The 26,304-nt window shown below is 43.6% G+C and overlaps 1 protein-coding gene across 1 annotated transcript in view; it reads left to right on the forward strand.

The window, feature by feature from the left end:
* Nucleotides 1-26,304, forward strand: part of LAMB2 (laminin subunit beta 2) — a 3,750,789-nt gene that overhangs the window by 3,509,145 nt on the left and 215,340 nt on the right. Inside the window, exon 29 of the mRNA XM_044078730.1 lies at nt 14,607-14,814. Within this exon, the coding sequence (XP_043934665.1) occupies nt 14,607-14,814 (208 nt within the window). The remainder of the gene's footprint in view (nt 1-14,606; nt 14,815-26,304) is intronic.

Below are 26,304 nucleotides of genomic sequence, written 5' to 3' on the forward strand. Positions count from 1 at the left end.
TTAACATACAAGGCCATGTCAAACCCTGAGCTGTTGGACATGCTCCACTTAAAGAAATCCCAATCCCACAGAGCCACACGCTCCAGGGATCTAAACCTTGTCATCACAATGAACAAAACATGTTGGAGGGATAGGTTCTTGACCCAGAGACTCCCCATACTCTGGAATAGACTGCCCATACATGTCAAGCAGAGCGCCTCCTTGGCCCTCTTCAAAAGGAACCTTGAAGATTGGATGGGAGATAGGAAATTCACCCCGGGGATCACATCAGTTGCCCTGCTAAACAGGGGTCCAGGGAAGTAAATATTGTGGGAAGAAATATCTAGGGAATTGTTATGACTAGGCTTGTATAGGCCCTAGGGCCGATAGCCTAGTACCAACCTATGAATCTATGAGTAGTGGAAATTATTTGGGAGTTATTAGGGATGGTAGAAATTTTTTCAGAAGTTTCAGCTAGTGAGTGGGATAAAATGAAAGTGAAGTTTAAAAATAGGGTGGAAATAAAAGAAATGGACAGATGGTTAAGAAGGAACAAGAATTTCTTAGAAGGGCTGAAAAGGTTAAGTATTGTAAAATTAGGGGGATCTTACAGAACAAGAAAAGGTTTAAATGCAGAGTGCTAAGGTGGAAATGAGGGAGTATCTGGATGATATGAATGAGTTTAGAAAGATTACCATTAAACAATCTTTTTTTTATAATAATTCCAGAGCACAAAAACATTTAGAACTACTTAGGCAACAGAAAATAGAAAGGGTTGTTGCTAAACTTAAGGAGCATATAACAAGAAAAATAAACAAAAATCCTATGGAGGTATTAGTCAGAAATTGTATGAAAATTTGTATAAAGCAGGGGCATGTGGAAGTCAAGGAAAAGCTCAAATGGAAATATTTGTGGAATACTTAAGTATGCCAAGGTTAGAGGTAGATGAGGCTCAACAAAAGATGAGATAAAACAGTTATCTATAATCAATCTGCAGGAACATCTCCAGAAATAGTTCATAGGTTGGTACTAGGCTATCCGCCCTAGGGCCTATACAAGCCTAGCCATAACAATTCCCTGGCTATTTCTTCCCACAATATTTACTTCCCTGGACCCCTGTCTAGCAGGGCAACTGACGTGATCCCCATGCTTGCATGCTTGTACTTGTTACAGTGGTGGTTTTGTCCTTTGAACTTTGCTTAAAAAAGGCACTATAGGGGTGGCGAGAGCCTTAGCCAGTAACCTGAATCCCATGGGCGACAGGTGCAGACCATCTCTGGCAAAGTATCGTGGTATGTCGATCATGTTGTCCCAGCAGACAAATACTGGATCCTCTTTGAATGACACCAGAAGTTTAGCCAGTTGTTGAAGTCAGTCATTTTGTGCTTATACTGTGGTATCATTCTGGGGGAAGGCAGGATGCTACTCAGGGCTGGGGTCATACCTGCCTGGGCCACATGTTCTGAGAGCTCTTCCATGTCTCTATTCATGTAGTCCAGGGAGGTAACGTCTCAAGTCATTCACTCCAACATGGACAGTGACAGAGTCATATTTGTACTTGTTGTGAAGTGACTTGAGTGCATGCATTATGTGGCATATCCTGGCACCCGACAGGCAGCTGACTGTAATTTTCTCCCTGTTCATCATGGTGAGTGGGACATCAGTGTGCTTTACTATAGAGTCACCTATGACTAAAGTGTTAGGTGTTTGTACAAGTCTTCTCCACAGTATGCATCTGTCAGTGTTGGGGTTGGGAGGGTGGCCTAATGGTTAAGGTGTTTGCCTTACAAACACAAGGTACAGGGTTTGAATTTCACAGGGCATAATTGGCTAGGCTTAAAATGTCTCGCAAGGGCAGTTAGCCTAGTACTAATCTATGAACCTATGAACCAGAATAGAATGGATTCCCAAATTCAGTTTGCCTCTTTCTCATTAGTCCTGTTCCAGAATTTGGTGAATCAGAAAATAGTATTTATTTATTTGCTTGTCAGTCAGTTTCCTCCCACATCTCAAAGACATGCTGTAGGTGGACTGGAAACTCTAAATTGGCCCTAGGGGTGAGTGCATGTCTGTGTGTGCCTTCTGTGGAAGGTTGGGCATCGGGCTGGCGACTCGACACCGTAGGACTCTGCTGCTAATCATTGGCGGACGGGTGGTCCGCTGTGGTGACCCCTAACCGGGAAAAGCCAAAAGAAGAAGAAGATTTGCTTGTTCAGTCAGTTGAGTTATTTAAAAGTCACATTTATGTATTTGTATAGTAAGATGTAGCTTTCCGGCAACCTGGTGTTACACCTGTTCATATGGTTGATGGTGTTGGCATTCTGTCCCATATAGATACAATCTGTAGCCATTTAAAGGGTGAAGTATCATTGATTAGGTAAAGCTCTGATACAAAATCAGTCAGGGAGATGAATTTTGTTTTTAAAATCCAGAATCTTGATAAGGTGTCTTTTGTAGAGTAAATCACCTTAGCTTTTGTTGTTTACATTTAAAGAATTGCATGAGCTCAGGCCTTCGTTCTTCAAACAGCTAGTCTTGGATTTCCATAAAACATGGTGCTGCTGTAGGTTTTTCTTTATGATGTTGGCCTGGTGTTCTTTAAATCGCTATACATGACTGCTAATGTAATACACAGAGCATGACTCTGCATAGCCACACTCGCACTGCTGCACATTTTATGTTACCATATCCCACTAGCTGTGGAAAGATGAAAATTTAGCATCTTCCCTTACAACATGCAGTCTTCTGGAGAACAGTTATCCAGATGGTTGTTGATCTGTGTTATCTTTTAAGATGAGCTGAGCACAGTAAAAAAAAAAATAATAATAGGTGCTGGTGAGTATCCTGACCACTCAGTTCAGTCATTTCTTTTTGGTCTTTGTCAGCCATATTTTTTGTGCTATAGCCACTTAGTTAATGAAAGTTCTGTTGCAGAATGCTGAAGACCTGAGTTTTAATCCTGTCAGCTGTGTAGTGCAGACTGTATATCATTATCCCTTTTTAAGCACAACCTGGATAACTTGTTGGAAAACAGAAAATACACTCCTGAGATTCCACCTCTGTCCCTGATGGGCAGGGGCTTTGGGGTCTGACTTGTCTAAACATGGGCCAAACTCTTGGCTAGGCTTATAAAGGCTTCAGGGTCAATAGCCTAGTAACTTCCTATGATCCTATGATCCTATGTTGTCTTGCGTTAGGGGCTATTGGGTGGCACACTGGTGTTGTGAGCTATATGATACTTTGGTTGTGATTGGTGTTTGCGTTTCAGCTTCGGAGGTCCTTGTTGCTTTACCTATGGAGGTGGGTTTGAGGCGCAGAGATAGACACGGTAGACATGTTGGCTCATCTTCCTGCCACAAGGGCACAGAATCTGGTTTTTCAAATTCAGCGTCTTCTCCCCTTATGATAGGTCAAAGCCAAGACTATTCTGCAGTTTCTAGGGACCATGGCTTCTACCATATTACTAGTGCCACTAGCCAGGCTACACATGATAATTCTTCAGTGGCTCCTGCCATCCCAATTGTCTTTTCAGCACCCCCCATTATCTCATCACATTCTGCTGGCAAAATCTTGCAAGAAGGACCTTCTTTGGTGGACACTGCCCAATCAGTTAACCACGGGCACCTCATTTGTTCCTCACCAACCCGTTGCCACTGTGACCACGGATGTCTCACAGATAGGGTAGGGGGGCATTATCTTGGCAGGACTGTCCGAGGCACATGGCAAGATCATGAGGCTCACCTGCATATCAATGTTCTAGAGATGAGGGCGGTGCTCCTGGTGTTGCAAGCACTCCATGACCTTCTGCCTCTGGGGACTATTGCAATACAGTCTGACAACATGTCGGTAGTATGATATATCAACAAACAGGGTGGAACCAGATCTTACCCATTCTGTCGAGAGGCCATGCAAGTTTGGAAATGGGCGATAACTTCCCAGGGCTTTCTGGTGGCAATGCACATTCCAGGGACAACCAACGTGATAGCCGACAAGCTCAGCAGGGCAATCCTTATGCCTCATGAGTGGTCTCTGAAACAGGAAAAAGCGGAACATATTTTCCACTGATTGGGACAGCCTTTCTGTAATCTCTTTGCCAGTCCAATCAATGCCAGATGCAGCAGCTTCTTCACCCTCATCCCCCCTCCGGGGGAGTCACTGAGAGACGCACTTGTTAACGATTGGCCCCTGGGTCTCCTGTAAGCTTTTCCTCACTTTCCTCTCATTCCCAAGGTTATTCAGAAAGCGAAATGGCTGGGAAGAAAACTTTTCCTTATTGCTCCTTACTGACCTCATCACGTTTGGTTCCCCTTCCTCAGGCCACTTCTCCTGGACGATCCTTGGATCCTGGACCCAGCTCCAGACCTTTTGACTCACATGTCAGGTTCGCTTCATCCCTCCTTACACACCCTCAATTTGACAGCATGGCTGCTCCAGTTCCATCCCTAGTCAGGCTTCACGACTTTTCACCCTCCGTGACTCATATCCTTACATCTTCTCATAAACCTTCCACTAGGAGACTATATTCCAGTAAATAGAGAAGTTTGTCTGGGCGGAGAAAATGAATGTTGACCCTTACACTGCCTCCATACCAGTGGTTTTGGAATTCCTGTCTGAGCTTTTTCACCAGGGATCTGTGGCTGCCACTATCAGAGTTCAGTTGGCAACGATTTCAAATTTTCATCTAGGTTTTCAGGATTCTAATCTGATGTCACATAAGCTGTGCAAAACCGTCCTTAAAGGTGCCACTTTGTTAAGACACCCCTTTCAAGAACCTGTTGCCTCATGGGATTTAAATTTTGTGTTATCCAAATTGACTTCTCCGCCCTTTGGGCCTTCTCATTCATCTTCTTTGAAATTCTTGTCTTGGAAGACTTTGTTTCTGGTGACTATCACGTCGGCCAGACCGGTCAGAGTTGCAAGCATTGTCTGTAAAACCCCCTTATCTGATTTTTCACAAGGACAGGGTGTCCCTTCGTACTAATCCCTCCTTTGTCCCCAAGATCTGTTCCCATGCCACTTTGAATTAATCCATAGAGCTTCTGGTGTTCTTTCCAAATCATGCCAACACAGCTGAATACAGGTTTCACCAGCTGGATGTCCATAGACAATTATGTTTTTATTTGCACCGGACTAAGAAAGTCAGGAAATCAGATCAATTATTCATTTCCTTGTCTGAATCCAGGTCAGGTTTACCAGTTTCCAAAGTGACACTCTCTAATTGGATTTCTAGCTGTATAGCTTATGTTTACAATTCTGTAGGTAGACCTTTACCCTTTAAAATCAAGGCTCATTCTACCAGATCTCAGTCTACCTCTGCAGCCTTTCAAGCCAGGGTTCCACTTGATAATATTTATGCAGCAGCTACGTGGGCTACCCCTCACACTTTTATTACTCATTACAAATTGGATTTAACCTCCAGGGTAGAGCTTCATTTGGTTCCATGGTACTCAGGAGAATTTTTCCTTGAGCCACCCAAGAATAAGGCGCTAGGGATGCTGTCCCATCTGTAAGAATGAAGATGAGATAGGACTACAGAACATAAAGAAGTTATGTACTCACCATAACGTTCCATGTTTGTAGTCCATTTCACCCTTCATTCTTATGAGCCCACTCACCTACCCCCAGCCTGGAAGTACCTTGAGACAGAAAAACATTATTATCCTTTTTTTATGGAGACCTTTTAGTATTGGCTTCTTTGGTATACTTGTTGTTATCTCTCCTAGTTAGCAGCAAACAAGATCTCGGGATTGTATTGGTGCACCATGGGATACCTACCTAGTCACGAGCCAACTAGAAGACTTCCAGCTTGTAAATAGGCCGAGTCAGAGCCGAGGATCGCCTATGATCCCATATGTAAGAATGAAGGGTGAGAAGGACTACAAACATGGAACATTATAGTGAGTACATAACTTCTTTTTTTTTTGCATTATTGTAAAGTTTCTGAACAATAACAATGAAATTCTAATGTCTGTCATTATTGATTTAATGTAATCCTCAATATTTCATCAGAAAATCAAGAATTTTATGAGAGACGGGACAAAAATAGGAAAATCAGGACCACTTGAGTGGTATGCCAGAAATGGTTTTTGATATTATCTATGGTATATGATTTTTATGCTGATGATGCAAATTTATGCAACAGAGTTGATACACAGGAAGCTGTAAAAATATGAAAGTTTACATGACATTATAGGAGGATTGGTCAGATGTTTAGCAGCATAAATGTACTGCAGAAATGCAATGTAATAAATATGGAGATGAAAAAGCAGGAAAGAGATACAGGAATTGTATGAGGCATTTAATGGGTATAGGAAAGAGTGCAAATTTTGATGTAAGAAACTGAACTGGGAAGTTGCTCTGTTCAGTCAGGAGAGACTGTGTGTCTAAGAAGTTATTTGGTTTGAGGGAAAATGTGAGTGTAAAGAGGCAGATGGAAAGTATGCCATATATTGTTACTAAAAAGTAAGACTGTTCTATCAGCTATTGATTAGTTATCTGAAGGGTCCTTTGCATATGTAATAGAAAGAAAAAAAGGTGCTTTGGTAGCAGATGCATAGCATAGCATGACTTGAGATAAGTGGTTGTATAGGACTGCCCTAAATCAAAAAAGGGCGGATGTTTTCTGATATCAGGAGGGGACAGAGGGGCTTCTGTGTTGCTAGGGCCAGTTTTGAAAATTCTCTTCCAATAATTGTTAGAATGCAGAATCTTATAAATGTGTGTGACCTTGATGTTTGAGATATGGATAGGTAGTTTTGCAAAGAGGCAGTGACCTTATATGCCTGAAAGGGAAGATGTTTGGGCTTAGTAATTTGTTGATTGTAGCAGACAGCAGAGGTACTCTTTCTGTAACTGAAAGAGTGTTTGTGCTATTTAATGAGAATAATGAAGTTCATAGGTTCATAGGTTCATACTAGGCTATCTGCCCAAGGGCATTTATAAGCCTAGCCCATAGTTATGTGGCTTTCGCCACCCCTTTAGTTTGAATAAAAACTATGCCTATCATTTTGCTGTGCCTCTGTCAAGCAGTGACACTGAAGTAATCCCTGGGGTATATCTGCAATCTCCCATCCATTGGTCAAGATTCCTCTTGAACAAGGCCAGAGAGGTGCTCTGCCTCACATGTACCGGGATTTTGTTCCACAGCATAGGGAGTCTCTGGGTGATGAATCTGTCCCTCCAGCACGTTCTATTTATAACCGTGTCAAGGTTTAAGTCTCCCGCCCTTGTGGTTCTGAGGGATCTAGATTTTTTGAGGTGAAGCATATTCATCAAATCTGGGTTTGACATGGCCTTATATGTCAGGCACAGGTCACCTCTGAGCAAGCGGTATGAGACTGAATAGAGCTGGAGTTCTTTCAGTCGGGCAGCATAAGACATATTTTTGAGACCCTTTATCCTTTTGGTGAGGAACTTTTGGGGCCTTTCAAGCTGCAGCAGGTGTCTGGTCAGATACATTCGAGCAGGGCATTGTACTCAATCATAGGTCTAATAAGTGATGAGTACAGGGGGACGATGACCTCCCTTGATCTAGATGTGAATCCCTTCATGATCAGGTGGGTGATATAGAAGGTTTTCCTAACTACTTTAGCAGACTTAAGTCTGTTGTCTGCAAGGCTCACAAACCTACAAACTGAATTAATAGCTGTCTACAGTATCATTTTTTTTTGTAATCAACAGAAGGTGGTAATTATACGAGTGCAATCTAATTTTGTTATCAGAACTTTTTGTTTGCAGTGGAGCACTGTGTATTAGCAGTTAGTAGTCTGTTGAGCTTATATGTTGATGTTCTGTAGTCCTATCTCACCTTCATTCTCACATATGGGTTCGAAGCCGATCCTCGGCTCCGACTTGGCCTATTACAAAGCTCAAAGTCTCTTAGTTGGTTCGTGGCTAGTTAGGTATCCCATAGTGCCCTAGTACAATCCCCAGATCTCGTTTGCTGTGTCTACTAGTTCAGAAGTGCTTCTTTGCTTGGCCATGACCAAGTTCAATTTTTTTTCTCTTTAGTATCACTTTCCTGATTATATAGCTAGTTATCTTATTATTAGATAGTGTTTAGTAGTGATAGAAGTGTTTAAAAGTGTTTAAGTGTTTTTTGCTTTTTAAATTAGTTAGTTGTTGAGAACTTGTTGGCCGTTGGCACTTGTTCTCGTTTGGTATCCTGTGTGCTATTTGTGTATTAACCGTGATATTTCATAGGTCCGCTTTTAGTTAGGACCTCGTTTTCATGCTTATCATATATATGTATATTGTGTGCAGTGTTTTTTGCTAGTCTTGTTGAAGTTTTTTCTCTGCGGGCCCGCGTTTATATTAGGGCCTTTGTTTTCTAATTTCTAGAAATTTAAAACTTGCGTGCAGTGTTGTTTACTTGATTCTTTGCCTGCTACTAATATTCTGGCCTTCCTATGACTTAGCTTATCTAGCTAGGTCCGTTTAAGTTAGAGGACCTAGTCCTCTGGTATTTTTCCTTTTCCTCAGGACTCGGCCCATTTAAGTTAGAGGACCTAGTCCTCTTTACTCTCACTTTGTGTGTGTGTGTGTGTGTGTGTGTGTGTGTGTGTGTGTGTGCTTCTTAGGGCTAGGCCCGTTTAAGTTAGAGGACCTAGTCCTCGTTGTGCTTGTTGTGTACCTGTTTATTAGGTTTATCTTTATAATCTTGAATCACACTTGTGCGAGTATTCATATATTCGCATCGAAAAAACGAAACTGGAAACAGCGGCAGTTGTTAATGTTCAAAAAGCAGCAAATCGAACAGCCGATTCGCTGAGTTTCAAACATAAATATCGACACAAAATTAGATAAAGTGTAATGCAGGGGGGCAAGCCCCCCTGCACCCCCCACACCCCCCCTACTTTATTATTCTAAATCCGAGATCGCACTACAGCGGGGAAAGGAACCATTTCCAACTCCCCACTATAGTGCAATCTGCCCCAGAATGTCAAATGTGCAATGAGCGAATCTCACTGTACATTCGCTCATTGCACATTCGAACCTTCTGCCGTTCGAAGTTTGCAAACCTTGCAAACTGTCTTTCGAACAATTGTCGGTCGCCCGTGTGCAATACGCACATGTAAAGGTAAGCCATTTATTGTATAGCTGTTCAACATGTCTAAAGACCACAAACCTTCGGGTTTAAAAAAATGCATAAAGTGCTCCCAGAAGATGTCAATTACGGATGGCCATAGTAATTATGTATATTGTCTTGGAGCCATTAATTTGCAGGAAACTTGTTTATTCTTCCATTCCTTTAGCTCCAGAGTTCTCCAGGAGCGGAAGAATAAGTTAATTGTGAAAGGTCTCTTCAAACCTTCCTTCGAGGAAGACTTAGCGAGTTCTTCTTCTTTATCGAAATCACATTCATCCAAAAAGAGAAGGTCAAGTCGGCCAAGAGGCATTCTCCGGTGCCAACTAGTGTATTGGAACCTCCTCATAAACAATCAAAACTTGACAAGACTTCTACCTCCTCGGCCCCATTGTCCTCGGAGCTGGTCGAGCTTGTTGATGTTGGCACTGCAAGGTCGGCCCCAAGCCTTTCAGAGCTGACTACTGAAAAATTGCATCAGAGCCAGTCCAGACATCCTTTGCCGGTCTCCCCAACCTTAAGATCTCCAATTTTACAGAGATCCAGATCACCTACCCTGTCATCCAGATCCTCCAAGAGCTTATCAGAGGAAATGTGGAGAGAGTAGTGCTTAGACTCCTGAAGTCATCTGCTTTGCCCAAATTGTTGTTGGCTCCGATCCAGTCGGTTGCGGAGCCACCTGAGTCCATCCTCCCTGTTGTGGTTCCTCCTCCGAGCCGAGTCGGGCCTTCGGAGCCAGAGTTTTTGGTGCCACTTGTTGTGGAACCCTCTGTTCCAGCTCTCCTCATGGCTGTCTCAGAGCCGAGTTCTGCTCCAACACCTTCAGTGCTGTCTGTGGTGTCTAGGAGCTGAAGCTCACCAGTCGGCCCTGACAGGGGACACTTGGACCCGAACCTCTTCAGTTCCGAGTCTCCCTCTCAGTGTGTCAGCTCGGGTGAGCTCAGATCCTACATCCATCTCGGAGCCGGTCGCTCTGGAGCCGATGACTACCTCCGTTTTCTCAGTATCGGAGCTGGAGAGATCTGCTTCGAGACGATGAGGAGTGTGCTGTCTCGCTTATCAGCTCCACGCAAGGGTACCAACGCTGTCCCCCCTCAAGCACCGACCTCTGTCTCAGCACCTACTCTCTCTCTCGACAGCAGAAACCCACAGCCTCAGGAGCCCCCATTGGGTGGCCCCCAGTCTTTGAAACCTCTGCAGAATACCCTTCTGAGGAGCCCCCTCGGAAGAGGACATGCAAGAGGAAGCATGTAGACTCCCTGGGTGAGTCCATTACTTCAGACACTGACCTCGAGGAATCAGAAGGGTCCCCCAAGTCATCCTCTATGATGCCTCCTTCGTAGACATCTTAGAGATCCTTAAGCAGAGAGGCGGCTGGCCCACTGTCACCCCTTCTGATGAGGAGTCAGTGTACCTGAAGGCTTTCGGGTCTCAACCTTCAGCCTCTTGGGTGTCTCCACCTTTCGATGAACTCTTAGACCTGGTTATTCAGAAGGTGTGGGAGACTCCTGATGCAATGGAGCCAGTTCCCAGAAGGCTCAATAAATTTCTATCTGCCCCAAAAGAAAAAGATTTTTTGACCAAGGCGTGCCTGTAGATGCCATGGTGGTGGCGCCAGCCACTAAGAAGAAGCTAGCGGAGACGTCATCTGTCCATCCGCCGAATAAGGAGTCTCGAATGATGGATAGATAGGGGAAGTGTATCTTTTCTTCAGCGGCTTTTACTCTCAGATCGCTGAACTATCTCACACATTTTACTAAGCTTCAAAGAGATCTCCTCAAGGAGTTAGGAGATACTCTTCAAGGTACATCTACTGACGGAGTCCCTGAGAAGGTGTCTGCTCAGTTGTCCACCTTAAATTCCATTGTGAACTCCTCCATGAGGCTGATCTCCTATGCAGCCAACGGAGCGAGCAGGGTAGCTGGTTCAGGAGTTTCCCTTAAGAGACACTCCTGGATGCGCTTATGTAATTTTGTGGAGCCTTTCAAGTCTACCTTTACCAATGCCCCCTTTGACAGTTCTTCATTGTTTGGACCTAAGGTAAAAGATACACTCACCAGGTGCGAACAAGAAGGGAAAACTGTCTCTGCCGTGGGAGTATGTTTTACTGTCCCCTCTAGACCATATCCCAAGGGTCAGAGAGGTGGTAAGATGTAGTTCAAGAAATCCCAGAAATGTTTCCCGGATGCACAGGGTGACTCCTCCTTCAGAGGCAGAGGAGGGGGAGTTAATGGTAGATGTCACCCTAGAAGCCAAGTTCCAGATAGTGACATAGACCTCCAAGTTGCGTACTACCATATAAAAATGGACAGAGCATCGAGGAGTCACTTACGCTTCCAGCTGGGAGCCAGTCACTACCAATTTCGTGCTCTGTCTTTTGGTCTCACCACAGCCCCCAGGGTGTTCACCAAATGTATGGCAGTAGTGACAGCTCACGTGGACGTCTAGGATTCCAAGTGTTTCCGTATCTGGGCGACTGGCTCCTGACCGCCACCACCAGGCATCTACTCCTACAAACCAGAGATTCCACCATCCAGCTATGTTCCCAGCTGGGGATTACAATAAATTGGAAAAAAGTCTGCCTTATCACCCTCTCAATTTGTGACTTTTATAGTCACAGAAATAGACATAGTCGCCATGTTAGCTCGTCTACCTGCAGAAAGAATTCAAACCATCAGACAACAAATTCTCAGTTTGCTTCCTCTACAGAAAGTCAAGGAAAAGACAGTGCTGAAACTCTTAGGGACCATGGCCTCCACCATAACATTAGCCCCTCTAGCCAGATTACATATATGAATTCCACAATGGCTTCTATCTTCCCAGTGGTCTTTTCAACAACTGCCTGTAGCTCACCATATCATCATAACAGAGTCTTGCAAAAAGGACCTTCATTGGTGGATTCAACCCGACCAACTGACAACAGGCACTCCGTTCCTTCCTCACCAACCCATTGCTACTATGACCACGGATACCTCACAGATAGGGGGGGGGGCATTGTCTAGGCAGGACTGTCCAAGACACATGGCAAGATCATGAAGTTCAGCTGCATATCAGTGTCCTAGAGATGAGAGCAGTGCTTCTAGCATTGCAAACACTTCACGACATTCTTCCTCTAGGGACGATAGCAATCCAGTCAGACAATATATCAGTGATATGGTCTCTCAACAAGCAAGGAGGAACCAGATCTTACCTCCTTTGTTGAGAGGTCCTTCATGTTTGGAAGTGGGCAGTTGCTTCCCAATTCTCTCTAGTGGAAACGCACATCCTGGGGACAACCAGTGTGATAGCCGACTAGCTCAGCAGGGCAATCTTGATCCCTCACGAGTGGTCTCTGAATCAGGAAATAGTGGAACAGATCTTCCGCAAATGGTGACAGCCTTGCTGCGATCTCTTCGCCAGTCCAATCAACTCCAAATGTAGCAGCTACTTTTCCCTTATCCCCCCTCTGGGGAAGCCACCAAGAGACGCACTTGTTCACGATTGGCCCCTGGGATTCCTTTATGCTTTCCCTCCCTTTCCTCTCATATCCATAGTGATTCAGAAAGCAAAGTTATTGGGAAGCAAAATGATTCTCATCACTCCTTACTGGCCTCGTCAGATTTGGTTCCACTTTCTCAGGCCTCATCTACTAGACGATTCATGGACTCTGGACCCAGTGCCAGACTTCTTGACACACGTATCAGGCTCACTTCACCCCTGCCTCCATACCCTCTATTTGACAGCGTGGCTGCTCCAATTCCAATCCTAGTCAGGCTTCATGATTTTTCACCTGCTGTGACCCACATCCTCACTTCTTCGCATAAACCTTCAACTAGGATGTTATACACTAGCAAATGGAGAAGGTTTTCTATCTGGGTGAAGAAAGGAATGTAGATCTTTCCCATGGTTTTAGAATTTTTGTGTGAACTTTTCCATCAAGGATCTGCTGCTGCCACAATTAGGGTCCAACTGGCAACGATATCTAATTTTCATTTGGGTCAACATGAATCTAACCTGATGTCCCACAGATTGTGTAAAACCTTCCTTAAAAGGTGCTACCTTGCTGAGACCTCCCTTTCCAGATCCGTTATCTCCGCGGGATCTAAACTTTGTTCTGTCCAAACTAACTTCACTGCCCTTTGAACCCGCACATTCATGCCTGTTGAAGTTTCTGTCTTGTAAGACCCTGTTTCTAGTAGCCATCACATCAGCTAGACGAATATCAGAGTTACAAGCACTGTCTATTAAGCCTCCTTATTTGATTTTCCACAATGACAGAGTTTCTCTTTGTACAAATCCTTCCTTTATCCCTAAAGTTTGCTGCCACACTAATTTGAACCAAACCATAGAATTACCTGTGTTCTTCCTTAATCATTCTAACGCAGCAGAATACAAATTTCATGAACTGGATGTTCACAGGCAGTTACGGTTCTACCTTTACAGGACGTAGGAACTCAGAAAGTCAGACCAATCGTTCGTATCCTTTTCTGAATCTAGAATAGGTCTGCCAGTCTCTAAAGTGACCCTATCTAATCGGATTTTGACCTGTATTTCCTTCATTTATTCCTCCAATGGAAAAACTCTACCGTTCAAGATTAAGGCTCATTCTACACGATCCCAGTCTACATCTGCTGCCTTCCAAGACAGAGTTCCAATTGACAGTATCTGTGCAGCAGCAACTTGGGCTACCCCTCATACCTTTATTACTCATTGCAAATTGGACCTGACCTCAAGGGGCAGAGCCTCCTTTGGTTCCACGGTGCTCAGGAGTATTTTACCATGAGCCACCCAAGAATAAGGTGCTAGAGATGCTGTCCCATAAGTAAGAATGAAGGCGAGATAGGACTACAGAACATAAAGAAGTTATGTACTCACCATAACATTCCATGTTTGTAGTCCATTTCACCCTTCATTCTTACGAACCCACCCCACCTACCCCCGTCCCGGAAGGATCTGGAGACAGGATAGTCTTACCTTCATTATTGTTGTTCTTTCTGGATAACCTTAGTTCTGTCTTTCTATAGTTTAGCAGCAAACAAGATCTGGGGATTGTAGTAGTGCACTATGGGATACCTACCTAGCTACAAGCCAACTAAGAGACTTTGAGCTTTGTAATAAGCCAAGTCGGAGCCAAGGATCGGCTCCAAACCCATGTGTAAGAATGAAGGGCGAGATGGGCTACAAACATGGAACGTTGTGGTGAGTACATAACTTCTTTTTTTTTATATTTAACTATATAATAGGAAACTTTAGTTTCAGAATTTTGGATGTAATATGCTCATCATATGGAACTGAGTCTCCTATTTTTGATCTGAAATTAAGATTACTTGTTAAATTGGTAATTTAAGCTTCTTACATTGTAGCTGTAGGTGGAGATATTTAACAGCAAAAGCATAAGCCAGATTTAGCATTCCAGTGTTCTATCTTTTGTTGATAATAAAAGTGATAGATTTTTACACAGAGACTGAGATGCAATTGAATCATTAGATATGCTGCTTTTCAGCCTGCATTACTTTACCAAAGGAAAGTTGCTAATCCATTGTTTCTGTATCTTTTTTAACAGAGGAGGGAGCAGATCCAAATAGCATTGAGATGGTCGCCAGCCGTGTTCTGGAACTTAGTATTCCTGCCTCCCCAGAGCAAATTCATCACTTGGCAGAGGAAATCAAAGATCGAGTCAGTAGCTTGTCTGATGTGGATGCCATACTAGATCAAACAGCTGATGACGTGAGGAGGGCAGAGCAACTTCTTCAGGATGCTAGAAAGGCAAAGTGAGTGAGAGAGAGAGAGACAGACAGAGTGTGTGTTCACTTGGTGTAGTTTTGTGTGTGTGTGTGTGTGTGTGTGTGTGTGTGTGTGTGTGTGTGTGTGTGTGTGTGTGTGTGTGTTTTAAATCTTTAGGTTTGTGAACCTGGATGTCTTTGTACAACTGTGCATACTTAAATGCTGACAGCTTTCTTGAACCTACCTCCATTAGCCTCAAGTCCAAACCATGTAAAAAAGTTGTGTGTTGAGAATTTATGTTGTCGATCCAGTTACCTGAGTCTGTTTTTTTTTCTGTGTTTTTTATTTCTTCTAAGTCACTTTATGAAATGGAGAGCCTTAAAAAAACAAAACAAAAAAAAAAACAGCTCAGGTCTTTGAGTTCAAGATTCTTTAGAAAGTCCATTAGGTTAGGACTGAAGGTCACAACAAGGAATTTAGCTGACAGGCCTGTTCATATTAGGAAACCAGTGTTCCAGACTTTGGTTATATGAAAGACTAAGGTGCCTGCCATTGTCATTTGGGCTGAAGTATCTGTCAGTTGGAGTAAAGGTCTAACGTTAGTACCCTGTGTCATGGAAGCATCCAGTGACAGGCTAGTGATGTGGAAGCTGAGGTGGCTGTCCTACATTGTGGAAGAGTTAATGCAGTATTACCTAATGGCAGAGTTGCTTAAGTTGTTTGTCCAGTGTAATGGAGGAGTGAAGCAACTGCTTTGTGTGATGGAGAACTAAAGTCACCTTGAAATGCAGCTGCCTCACTTCTCCTTTACTCTCTTCTTTACTACTATTGAACAGAAAATTATTATAAAATAACTTGCCTAGACTAATTTTTCTCTTTATTACTAATTGTAAACATACCTGCGGTGGTGGTGCTGCGGTAGCATTGTCGCCTCACAGTAAGATGTTGTCGTGTTCGATTCTCAGCTAGAGCGTCTTCTGTGTGGAGACATGCGTGAATGGGCATACCTTCGTTGAGGTTGTGCATCAGGGTTGGCAACTTGGCACGTAAATATCCACTGCCAATCATTAGCAGACCGGAGTTCCGCTGTGGCGACCCCTAACCGGGAAAAGCCAAAAGACACAACAACATTACTAATTGTAAACATATACTTTATATTTGTTTAACCAACTGCTAACCATGGTTATAATATTTACCCTACGGTTTATCTCTCACTACATCTAGGCTATCTGTAATATTGCAAGATGATACAAACTGTGCAAACTTTTTGTCTTATTATTGATTGTATTAGTGCTTTAATTACTATATCTATGTCATGTTTATTTCATTGTATAAAAATCATGACTATGTCTTAATTTTTTTTTACATATTGTTACTATGTGGAGCTTTTCTCCCCAGGCCTCATCTGAAAATGGGTCTCAGCCCAGTTGGACTTTCCTGGTAAACAAATGTAAAATAAAACAAATAAAATAAAATAAATAAATGTATTAAATGTAAGGAATCGATCATGTTGTAATAGTTTAAAGGACAGTTTGGGATTCTTGTTGGCATATAAGATTAAGGTGGTTACTGTTTGGTACTGAGAGCAAAATTGTTTCTTTAATCTACTAAAAGTTTAAAGCAGTGGCCCAGTGGCATGAGGGTGAAGTGGCATGGAGGTCTGAGGTAGGTACCCAGTAACATGGAAGACTGACAATGTTGTCATGCAGATGGGGAAGTGGATGGCTAAACTTCATACTATATAGAATAAAAGGGTGACTTGGTTGTTCAATGTTGTGCTGTGACTAATATGAGAATGAGTTTGGATAGCTGAATGCCATCAGGTGAAGATTGGGGTAGGTAATGCAGGTTTGAAAAGGCTGGAGAGTCTGTAGCAAAATCCATAATATTTTTATGCATATGCACTCACTCTCATGCACAAATGCAGAGATACACACACACACACACATACCACATACTTAAAGAAGTGTGATACCTGACTCGGAAACTATACTAAAAAGGAAATTCAAACCAGATGGCTCTGTGGGGTAGAGGGATGGAGTTCTGACTACACTTCAGGTAAGTCTAATATAGAACCCAGTTCTTAAGGAGTTATCCAGGGGGATAGGGTACAGCAGAGTTTTTGCCAGCTCATATGTACTGGTAGGGAGTTTACAGCCAAAGGCAAATAGTAATTTGTGGAGACCATAGGCATCTGGTATGGAATACACAATGAGAATTGTGAATATTCTTCGTGTTTCACTGTTGCAGTCATCACACTTGGGTTATCTGTCTGCAGGTAGCCCTCAGTCCGCCCGAATACCAGAGTCTTGGGATTTCTGCATCAGATCTACATTTATGGTAAGTGTACACAACTGTACTTTATGCAGTGGGCAGAGCATTCCAAAACAGTTCTCTGCAGCTTTCAGAGTGGTACCTTACTTGGACACCCTGGTCTCCACTTTGTGTGATTCCTCCAACTGCTTACACTAGAGGTTACCCCATTTGAGAATTCTACCTGAAGGGTAGGTCATACAGGTGCCGGGGAAGGTGTAGCAATTAAGAGGGGTGCTGTGGGACATAGATGATGGCAGATGGCTGCAGTGGGAACCAAAAAATTAAAAAAAAAAAAGTCAGACCAGTTTAATGATGCTCTGTTAGACTCATTGTTTTCCTTCATGTTGTATCACTTGTAGACCATTTTTAGGCCATAAGAAGGTGGAACATAGGTTTATAGGTAGTTACTAGGCATACAGTATTATTTACATATGTAGTCTAAGGTAGAGCAGTGATACACATGAACCTTTTCCAGACTCAGCTCAGAAGCATGTCTAGTTAAGTGACTTGCTTAGAGTCGCACAGCTGACAGAAGTAGAAGGAATGAAATGAGCCTTAATCCTCTTCACTAACTGCCAGACAAAATCGCAGTGGCGTTGATTGTTAAGCAACTGTTGCCAGCTCTCCTAGAGACAGAGAGATAATTAGGTGCAGTTATAGTATATTTTTCTGCAAGTGAGCTGTTTCTTACTGGTGTATGAATGTAGCTTTAGTTCACATTCTTCCAGTGAATGGTTCTCAGCTGAAGATTAGATGCATTAGTTGAAGAATGGATTGCAGTTGTAATACTATCTTCCAGTGAGCAGTTCTCATTTGCAGAGTGAGATAGCTTTAATGCATATACTTACAGGATGTAGTTCAGGACTTGTGAATGCGGTGCATTTATTTTGCATATGCTCCCTGGAGGTGTTCCAGAGCTGGGAAATGAGGTGCATTTGTTGTATGCATGTTCAAAGGAAATGATTCATAGCTAGTGAAAGGATGCATACGCTGTGCAGTCTCCCAATGGATGAGTCACAGCCATAGAGCTGATTTGGAAGTAATACAGGTGTGCTGTCAATGGTTGGTTTGCAGTAGTAGAATGGGAACTGCTGTAGCATGCGCATACACATACACACACACACACACACACACACACACACACACACACACACACACACACACACACTTGCAGTGCACACGATCCAACATGAGGGCTGGCAGATTGCTAAAATCAGTCACGTGAACCCTTAATCTCTTTTGCTGAATCAGTATCTGGCTTACTCCTTATGCACATTGCTTCCCTCTGAAAAATGCACATGTGCACAAAGGCGATATGTAGGCATATGTGAATGAATGATTGGTTCCCCTTTGTAAGCTTGAATGCCCATATTTTCAAATTTCACAAGATTGAGCCAAAGTGCTAAAATTTCAGAAGATCAAACTTAGAAAAAGAAATTGAACAATTTATTTTTGGAGGGATCTGGACTGTGGGGGTTCAACAGTGCAGCAGGGATTGAGGTATTGCTCCTTTCCCCACTGTGGTGAGATCTCATAGTTGGAATATATAAGTAGCAGGAGGGTTGGGGGTGTAGTTCCATCTTCCCAGATTCGAGCATTTTCTCTCAGTTTTGTAAGATTCGTATTTATGGACAATTGAGCTTGTAAATAGGTTCATAGATTCATAGGAGATTGTTAGGCTAACGGCTTAAGAGCCCTAACAAGCCTAGCCAATATAACCTGATTTTACCCAATATATGGCCCCTAGGGGCAAGAGGATAGTTTGGATTTGTGCCTTTGCATTGAGTATCTTCCCGATTGCCCTTGTCCATAAGAGACATGGGCACTACCCTAGGTGTGAATTCGTGATTCCCCATCCATTGTTCCAAATTACATTTGAAGAGGGCCAGAAAGGGCTGTGCTTAATGTGAATAGGAAGCCCATTCCATAGAAGGGGCAGTCTCTGAGACACATAACTGTCTCTCCAGCTTGTTTTGTTTGAGTCACTGACAAAGTTTAGATCCTTCGTGCTGTTTGACCTGCGTATGTGTAGCAAATCCATCAGGACTGGATTTGTGAGTGCCTTGTAGGGCAGGCATAGGTCACTCCTTAATAGTCAGTAGAAGACAGAGTAAAAGAATAGCTTTTAGTCTATATGCATAGTACATGCTGTTTATACCCTGTATTTCTTTGTGAGGAACTCTGAGGTCATTGTAGCTGCTGTAAGTGCATAGTCAAGTACTTGCCAAGTAGAGCATTGTACCCGATTGTCAGTCCAATGAGGGCTGACTACAGCTGAACTGTAATTTCCTTGGATCTGGATGCCCTACCTTTAACTTATAAGATGTGCCACATAGAAGGTTTCCTTACCACTGTGGGCACATGGTGGTCAAAGTTCAGGCTAATATTTATCTGTCTACCTAGGTTTCTCACCTCTTAGTCTACTCTTTGCAGTGTGCTATTGATGGTTGTAATTTGCAGGGGTATTTAACTTCCCAGAAGGTATGACAATGCAATTTTCACATTTAGTTTTAGACCATGGTTCTTGCAGCAGTCATTTGTCTAATCCAGACCCTCCTGAAGGATATCTACATCATTAGGGGATTCAGAGATTACCCCTAGTTCGTAGTCATCGGCAAACTTTATCATCCTGAGGCATTTCATATTGGCCTTGACTTTAGAGCAGTATATTTTGAACTGGAGGGGTCCCAGCACTGAGGCCTGTGGCACATCACTAGTACCTGGCCTCCTGCTGGATCTGGATTCACCCATTTTAATCACATGTGTCCTGTCCATGAATCACTTGGCTATCCATTTGGTGACATAGGGATTTATGCCCTCTTTTGTGAGTTTATTTATAATACCTGAGTGGGGAGTTGAGTCAGATGCCTTAGTCAGGTTGAGGTAATTGAATTACTTCTTTGTTTTTTGCTGTTTGTGACTGCTTTTTACTCTGCACATATTTTGTTTCCTTGCCTTATATAGCACAGTCTAGATTCAGACCTGCTGAATCTAGACTGTTTGGTATCACTGTGCTCTTAAACCATCCATATTACATTAAGAGGGCCTCCCTGCACCCTTGTGGCAGAAGTGTGTATCTCGGGACCCATCTGAGTTGGGGATTGCTGGAGAAAGGATCAGTTTGGGGCTTTCCCATTGGTAGTTGTGTTAAAAACTGTTTAAATTCACCTGTTTATAAGGCTCACATTTGCCCATTGCCATGCACCATGCAATGAGGTTTAGCAGTGGCCTGTATAGATGCACACACCTGGGGGCATTATTTTTCCCTAGAGACCTTCCAATAGAACCCCCCCAAGCTTCCTTGCTGAGGAAGGGGCAACTCATTTGCACTCCAAGCAGCGTTCTCATGCTTATGATTCACAACCTACTGTACACCCAATGCCTTTGCTACTCCAAGTCAAACTAGCTCACTAGTTAAGCCAAAGCTGTCTCTGATGTCCTTTTCATTCTTCCTTACTCCAGGGTCTCTGATCTGACTCAGCCAAATTCCAAGACTTATGATCCCAGTCTCAAGCTCCTCCCTCTCCCAAAATGCATCATACATTCTCTAACCCTTCAGATCTCATTTGCCTCCAGTCACATGCAGACGTGGTCCTGAGTATTGGCTTCAGATAAGTGCTTTTTTGTATTTAAAATTGCTAATTTCTATTTCCCTTTAATGTTATTCCCTATTACTTATCTTTTACGGTAGTTTGTACTTGTTATCCTCCCTCTTTAGCTTAGTTTCTTGCAGGCGTTAGGGAGCTGCCCTTCACCTCTTTTCACGTATGTGCCATTGGCACTTTCTTGCTTTCCCTCCTATTTAAAAAAAAAACAGACTTTCTTTCTTGTCATCTATTTTGTTGATTTTGTGTGGGCGATAGAACCAGTTTTGTGGTTCCTGTATCTGTGTGTGTGTGTGTGTGTGTGTGTGTGTGTGTGTGTGTGTGTGTGTGTGTGTGTGTGTGTGTGTGTGTGCATAGCTATAGCTGTCTGATAAACCTACAGGATTCGAGAGATGCACTTCTTGTGGACACAAAATCCCAGACTCAGATGCCCACAAGAAGTGCATCTATTGCTTGAGTCCCAGTCACTTAAATGCTGACTGTGTTATCTGTGCGGCCTTTAGTCCTTGGACCATCTCCGACAGATAGAACAAACTTACTCTAAAGGGTCTATTACCTTATTCTAGGGCTCAGATGCCCTCAAAGCCATCCACTTCAAAGAAACTCAAAAGGTGAGCCCTCTCTGCCGCTCCAAGGGCTTCAGCAGACCTGCCTGAGAAAAGGGCTAAGTTATCAGATCTGAGCAGAACAAAATGTTCTTTGGATCTAACAACTTTGGATCCAAGCAAGTCTGAACCTTCTTCGGATCCGAGAGGTTTCACTGGATCCAACTGCCGACTAAACCCTCTTCAGATCCTAGAACCCCCCCCCCCCCCAGATCAAACGGATACGATTTTGATTTCTGTTTCCTCCATGCCGAGTAGGGCAGCCTCAAATCCTAAAGGTTCAGATCTGCAGGTTTGGAGACATACACCAGTACCTTTAAGCAGACCATCTCCTCCGGCTCCTCCTTGTCAAATCCTACATTTCCCAACTAAATCCAAGCACCCCTCATCATCTTCCTGTAGGTCTTCCCAGAGCCTTTCTGAAGCAGATATGGACAGGATTATGCAGCGTTTCCTCAAGGCTCAGATTCAGATGGTGGTTTTGCCATCTCTGCCCCATCTTGGATCGATCTGTGAGAGCTTCTACACCTGTAGTGCCAGTTTCCTCTCCGATCCAAGCCACGGTTTTGGAGCCCTATGGTCCAGATGCCCTGAGAGAGTTGATGTCGGAGCCAAGGAAACTTCTTTTCTTGAATCCTTCAGTGTCCCTCACCAGCCCTCCTCCATTTTAGTCAGATCAGAGCAGGTCTTGGATCCGAGATTTTGGTGCCAGCTTCTGGGGCTGGCTTTGGCTCCAACCTTGTCAAATCTGTCCCTACCCCTGGAGACATCTGCTGTTGACAATTCCAGTTCAATTCTGTCTTAGGGTCTCGGATCCAGGGTAGGCTCTGTTTTTCTCCACCAGTAGCTTTGGCTTCGAGGGAGGGGGAGGGTGTCTCTCTCTCTGGATCCTTTTGCCTTCCAGGTCACAGAGAGGGCTTTCTGTAGAGTTAGAGGACTGTCTCCTCAAATTCAGGATCCTCCCCAACCTTCGTCTGAGCTGAAGCATTGAGCCCATCCATCCTGCCATAGGTTAGCATTCCCTGCAAGGCCTGCAGTCTGTTTCCCTGCAAGGGGTTCCCCTTTCTTCTGATACCTCCCCTGAGAAAACCACATAGAGGGGGTCCTTCACAAGAAAAAGTGAAAGAGGAGGCACTTGAACTCCCCATTGGAGACTTTGGAGTCTTTGACCGAAGACACCTGTTTCAATGAGGGAGGAGACATCCTTGAACTCCTTAAGCAAAAAGATGTCTTGTCTTCTCAACCTCCTTCTTCTGAGAAGTTGATGTTTCTGGAGGTATTCCAGATGGGCACAGCTATGTCCTGGGTGACCCCCTCAGCAGATAAACTCATAGATTTAGTTTCCCGCCAGGCTTGGAAGAAGCCAGACACAGTTGAACTGATTCCAAAACATCCAGTTAGGTTCCTCAGTCCCCTTCTGACCACTTACATTGGAGCAAACGATTCCCAGTTGATGCCATTGTTGTGTCAGCAGCCACAAAAAAGGAGCTAGCTGAACAAAGCTCCACTGTCCATCCCCCAAACAAGGAGTCTCTGGTGTTGGGCAGATATGGAAAGTGCATTTATGCCTCAGTTACTTTCGCACTGAGGTCATTGATTTTTTTGGGGACATTTTACACGTTTGCAGAGAGACCTGGTTAAATAAATTACCAACTCTTTTGCTGAGACCTTGTCAGAGGGGGGGGGGTAAGGTTTACCCCCATTTGTTGAGTCTGTCTTCCCTTGCTAATTCTTCAATGAGGTTGATCTTGTGTATTGCAGAAGGCACCTCAAAAGCAGCCGGCACAGGCATAGCCATTAGGAGGTATGCCTGGATGAGGCTTGGCGATTTCACAGAACCCTTCAAGGTGTCATTTATTAAGGTCCCATTTGACGGTTTAACCTTATTTGGACCATCTATGAAGGAAATGTTTACCCGCAGCGAGCAAGAAGGAAAGACCTTGTCTGCTATGGCAATCAAGTTTTCCATCCCTCAGAGGACCTTCTCAAGAAATCAGAGTGGTGGGAAGAAAACTTGGCTCATAAAAGTTCAAGGTCCTTTCCAGGATCTGTGCAGGGACACTTCCTCCAAAGGCAGAGGGGGAGGAGGTTTCAACTGTAGGCTCTGCCTCAGGGACAGAGGGGGTCCACAAAATCAGGACTTCAGGGAACCTTTTCCCGATAAGCCCTTTCAGCGCTTCTGAAGTGCTGCCCTGCTCTCAGTCTCTGGAGGCAGTCAGGGGCCATCTATTTCTGCGCCTAGATGCCTGGACAAACATAACAAACAATGTGTGGGTGCTAAAGATAATATCCAGAAGTTACTGTGTTCCCTTTTCCCTTTCACCTCCAAGTCCCAGGAGAAAACTCCTCGACATGCCACCCAGTCAGAGGAAGTATGCCACCCAAGAAGTTGAAAAACGTCTAGAAAAACAAGTCATCCAAAAGGTCCCAACTGAACAAATAGGATACGGAACTTATTCTCACTTCTTTTTAGTGCCAAAGAAAGCAGAGGACCTAAGACCTCCTAGACCATAGATCTCAGCAGTCTAAACCAATATGCCAAAAAGTCGAAGTTCCGAATGGTTACGGTCCAGTCTGTTCTGCCACTTCTAACGATCGGATGTGCTCCATAGACCTCCAATATGCGTATTATCATGTCAAAATGAACAAATGCTCCAGGAGTCACTTGCACTTTTGGCTGAGAACAAATAATTACTAGTTCAGAGTACTGTCGTTTGGACTAACCACAGCCCCTGGGTGTTTATAAAGTGTATGGCAGTTGTCACAGCTCACATGAGACTAAAAGGATTCCATGTGTTTTTATATTTAGATGACTGGCCCCTTAAAACATCAACAAGGCATCAACCTGTTCAAACCAGGGACTACATAGTTCAGATCTTCACTTCCCTGGGCATCTCAATAAATTTGACAAAATCAAACCTCACTCCAGTTAAGAACCTGGAATTTATAGTAACACAATTAGATTCATCAACACAAGTAGCTTCATTGCCTCTACATCACATACTATCTCTCAGACAACAAGTTCAGCTCTTGCTGGATCTCCCTTCTCCCCCAGCAAAGTTAGTTCTCTGAGCATTGGGGTCTGTGTCAACAGCCATCATTCTAGTACCCTTGGCAAGTTTTTTATGCGAGTTCTACAATGGACCCTATTTTTTACCACTCTGTATCTGTTCCTGTCAAGCTGACTTCAATTTGCAGATGCTAGCTCTAATGGTGGATGCAGTCAAACAATCTGTTTCTGGGCGAACTTTTCATTCTCTCTTCCCCCTCCAGTAGCCACTGTGACCACAGATTTGTCCCAGTTGGGGTGGGGGAGGGGGCATTTTCAGGGAAAGAGGGTCCAAGGCACGTGGTCCCTTACCAAGACCAAGTTGCATATTAATATCCTAGAGATGAGGGCATTTTTAACATTGCAAACTTTTTAGGACTGCCTCCTGCTGGGACGATTGCACTTCAGACAGGAAACATGTCAGCAGTCTATTACATCAACAAACAAGGAGGAACCCGATTCCTATTCATTATGCAGGGAGGCCGTGCAAGTTTGGAAATGATGGATCTCTTCAGACCACTTTCTGATTGAAATACACATACCGGGGAAAATTAATTCACTGGCACAGAGACTCAGCAGATCCATTCTTACTCCTCATGGGTGATCTTTCAATCCATCAGTAATGAACAAGATTTTTAGGCAGTGGGGCCAACTGACCTTTTTGCTTCTCTCCTGGACAACAAATGCAACAAGTACTTCGTTCTGATCTTCCCCAAAGGGAAGTCACTGTGGGATGCTGTAGTCCACAGTTGGCCCCCGGGTCTCCTTTATGCTTACTCTCCTCTTCCTCTGATTCTGAAATTTCTGCAGAAAGCCAGCAGGTTGAAGAGCTCAGTAATCCTCATTGCCCCCTTTTGGCCTCGTCAAGTGTGGTTCCCCTTTCTTTGCTCCACCTCACATATCTCGTATGGATACTAGATCCCAGTCAGTGACTTATTTCTCACCCAACAGAATACCAGCACCCCAGTCTCCACACCCTCAGGTTGACCACATGGTTTCTCCACTTCCAGTAATTGTAAGACAGTCCAGGCTAGCTTCCCCAGTCTGTGGCATAGTTCTGGCTTCCCAGAAGGCCTCCACAAAAAAAGGTTTATGGCAGTAAATGTTAAAGGTTCTCCATACCGGCTTCTAAGAATATTGATACTTTCTCAGCTCCTACTTCAGCTGTTCTCCTTTTTTGAGTTCTGTTTTTCAAGAAGGAGCCAGTTTTTCTACTATAAAACTACAACTAGCTGCCATTTCTAATTTCCATATAGGAGAGGGGGGTTCTTCCCTTTCTTTGTCAAGATTGTGTAAAGCTTTTATGAAGGGTATATTTTTGCTCAGGCATCTAATAAAGGACCCTTCACCACCATGGGATTTGGCTGTTGTCCTTCAGGGCCTTACACAGAAGCCCTTTGAACCAGCTAGCAGTTGCGACAAGTAATTTCTTTCCTGGAAAACTATCTTTCTGGTGGCCATTACTTCAGCTAAAAGAGTATCCAAACTTCAGGCCCTTTCAGTCAAACCTCCTTACATTACTTTCCACAAGGACAGAATGTACCTATGAACTAATTCTTCCTTTATGCCTAAAGTTGCCACAGAAGCACATATTAATCAATTAATTCAGTTGCCAGTTTTCTTCCCAGATTTCTGTAATAAAGAAGAGTACATGTTGCACCTTCTTGATGTTCATTGACAGTTACATTTCTACCTCCACAGAACAAAAAACATAGAAAGTCTGATCAGTTGTTCGTTTCCTTTGCTCCAAATCATTTGGGTCAAGCAGTTTACAAAATAACCTTGGCTAATTGGATTATAGGCTGTATTTCTTTCATTTGCTCCCAAAAGGTTATTGAATTGCCTTGACCTCCATAAGCCCATTCTAACAGATCCATGGCTGTTTCATCTGCCTTTTCTTCTAGAGCCTCGATTGATTAATTCCGGGGTGCAGCCATTTGGACTAAGTGTCATACCTTTGTT

The sequence above is a fragment of the Protopterus annectens genome, chromosome 7.part1 (genome assembly GCF_019279795.1).
Source record: "Protopterus annectens isolate FY-2018-M chromosome 7.part1, PAN1.0, whole genome shotgun sequence".
In the NCBI taxonomy this organism is placed as follows: Eukaryota; Metazoa; Chordata; order Ceratodontiformes; family Protopteridae; genus Protopterus; species Protopterus annectens.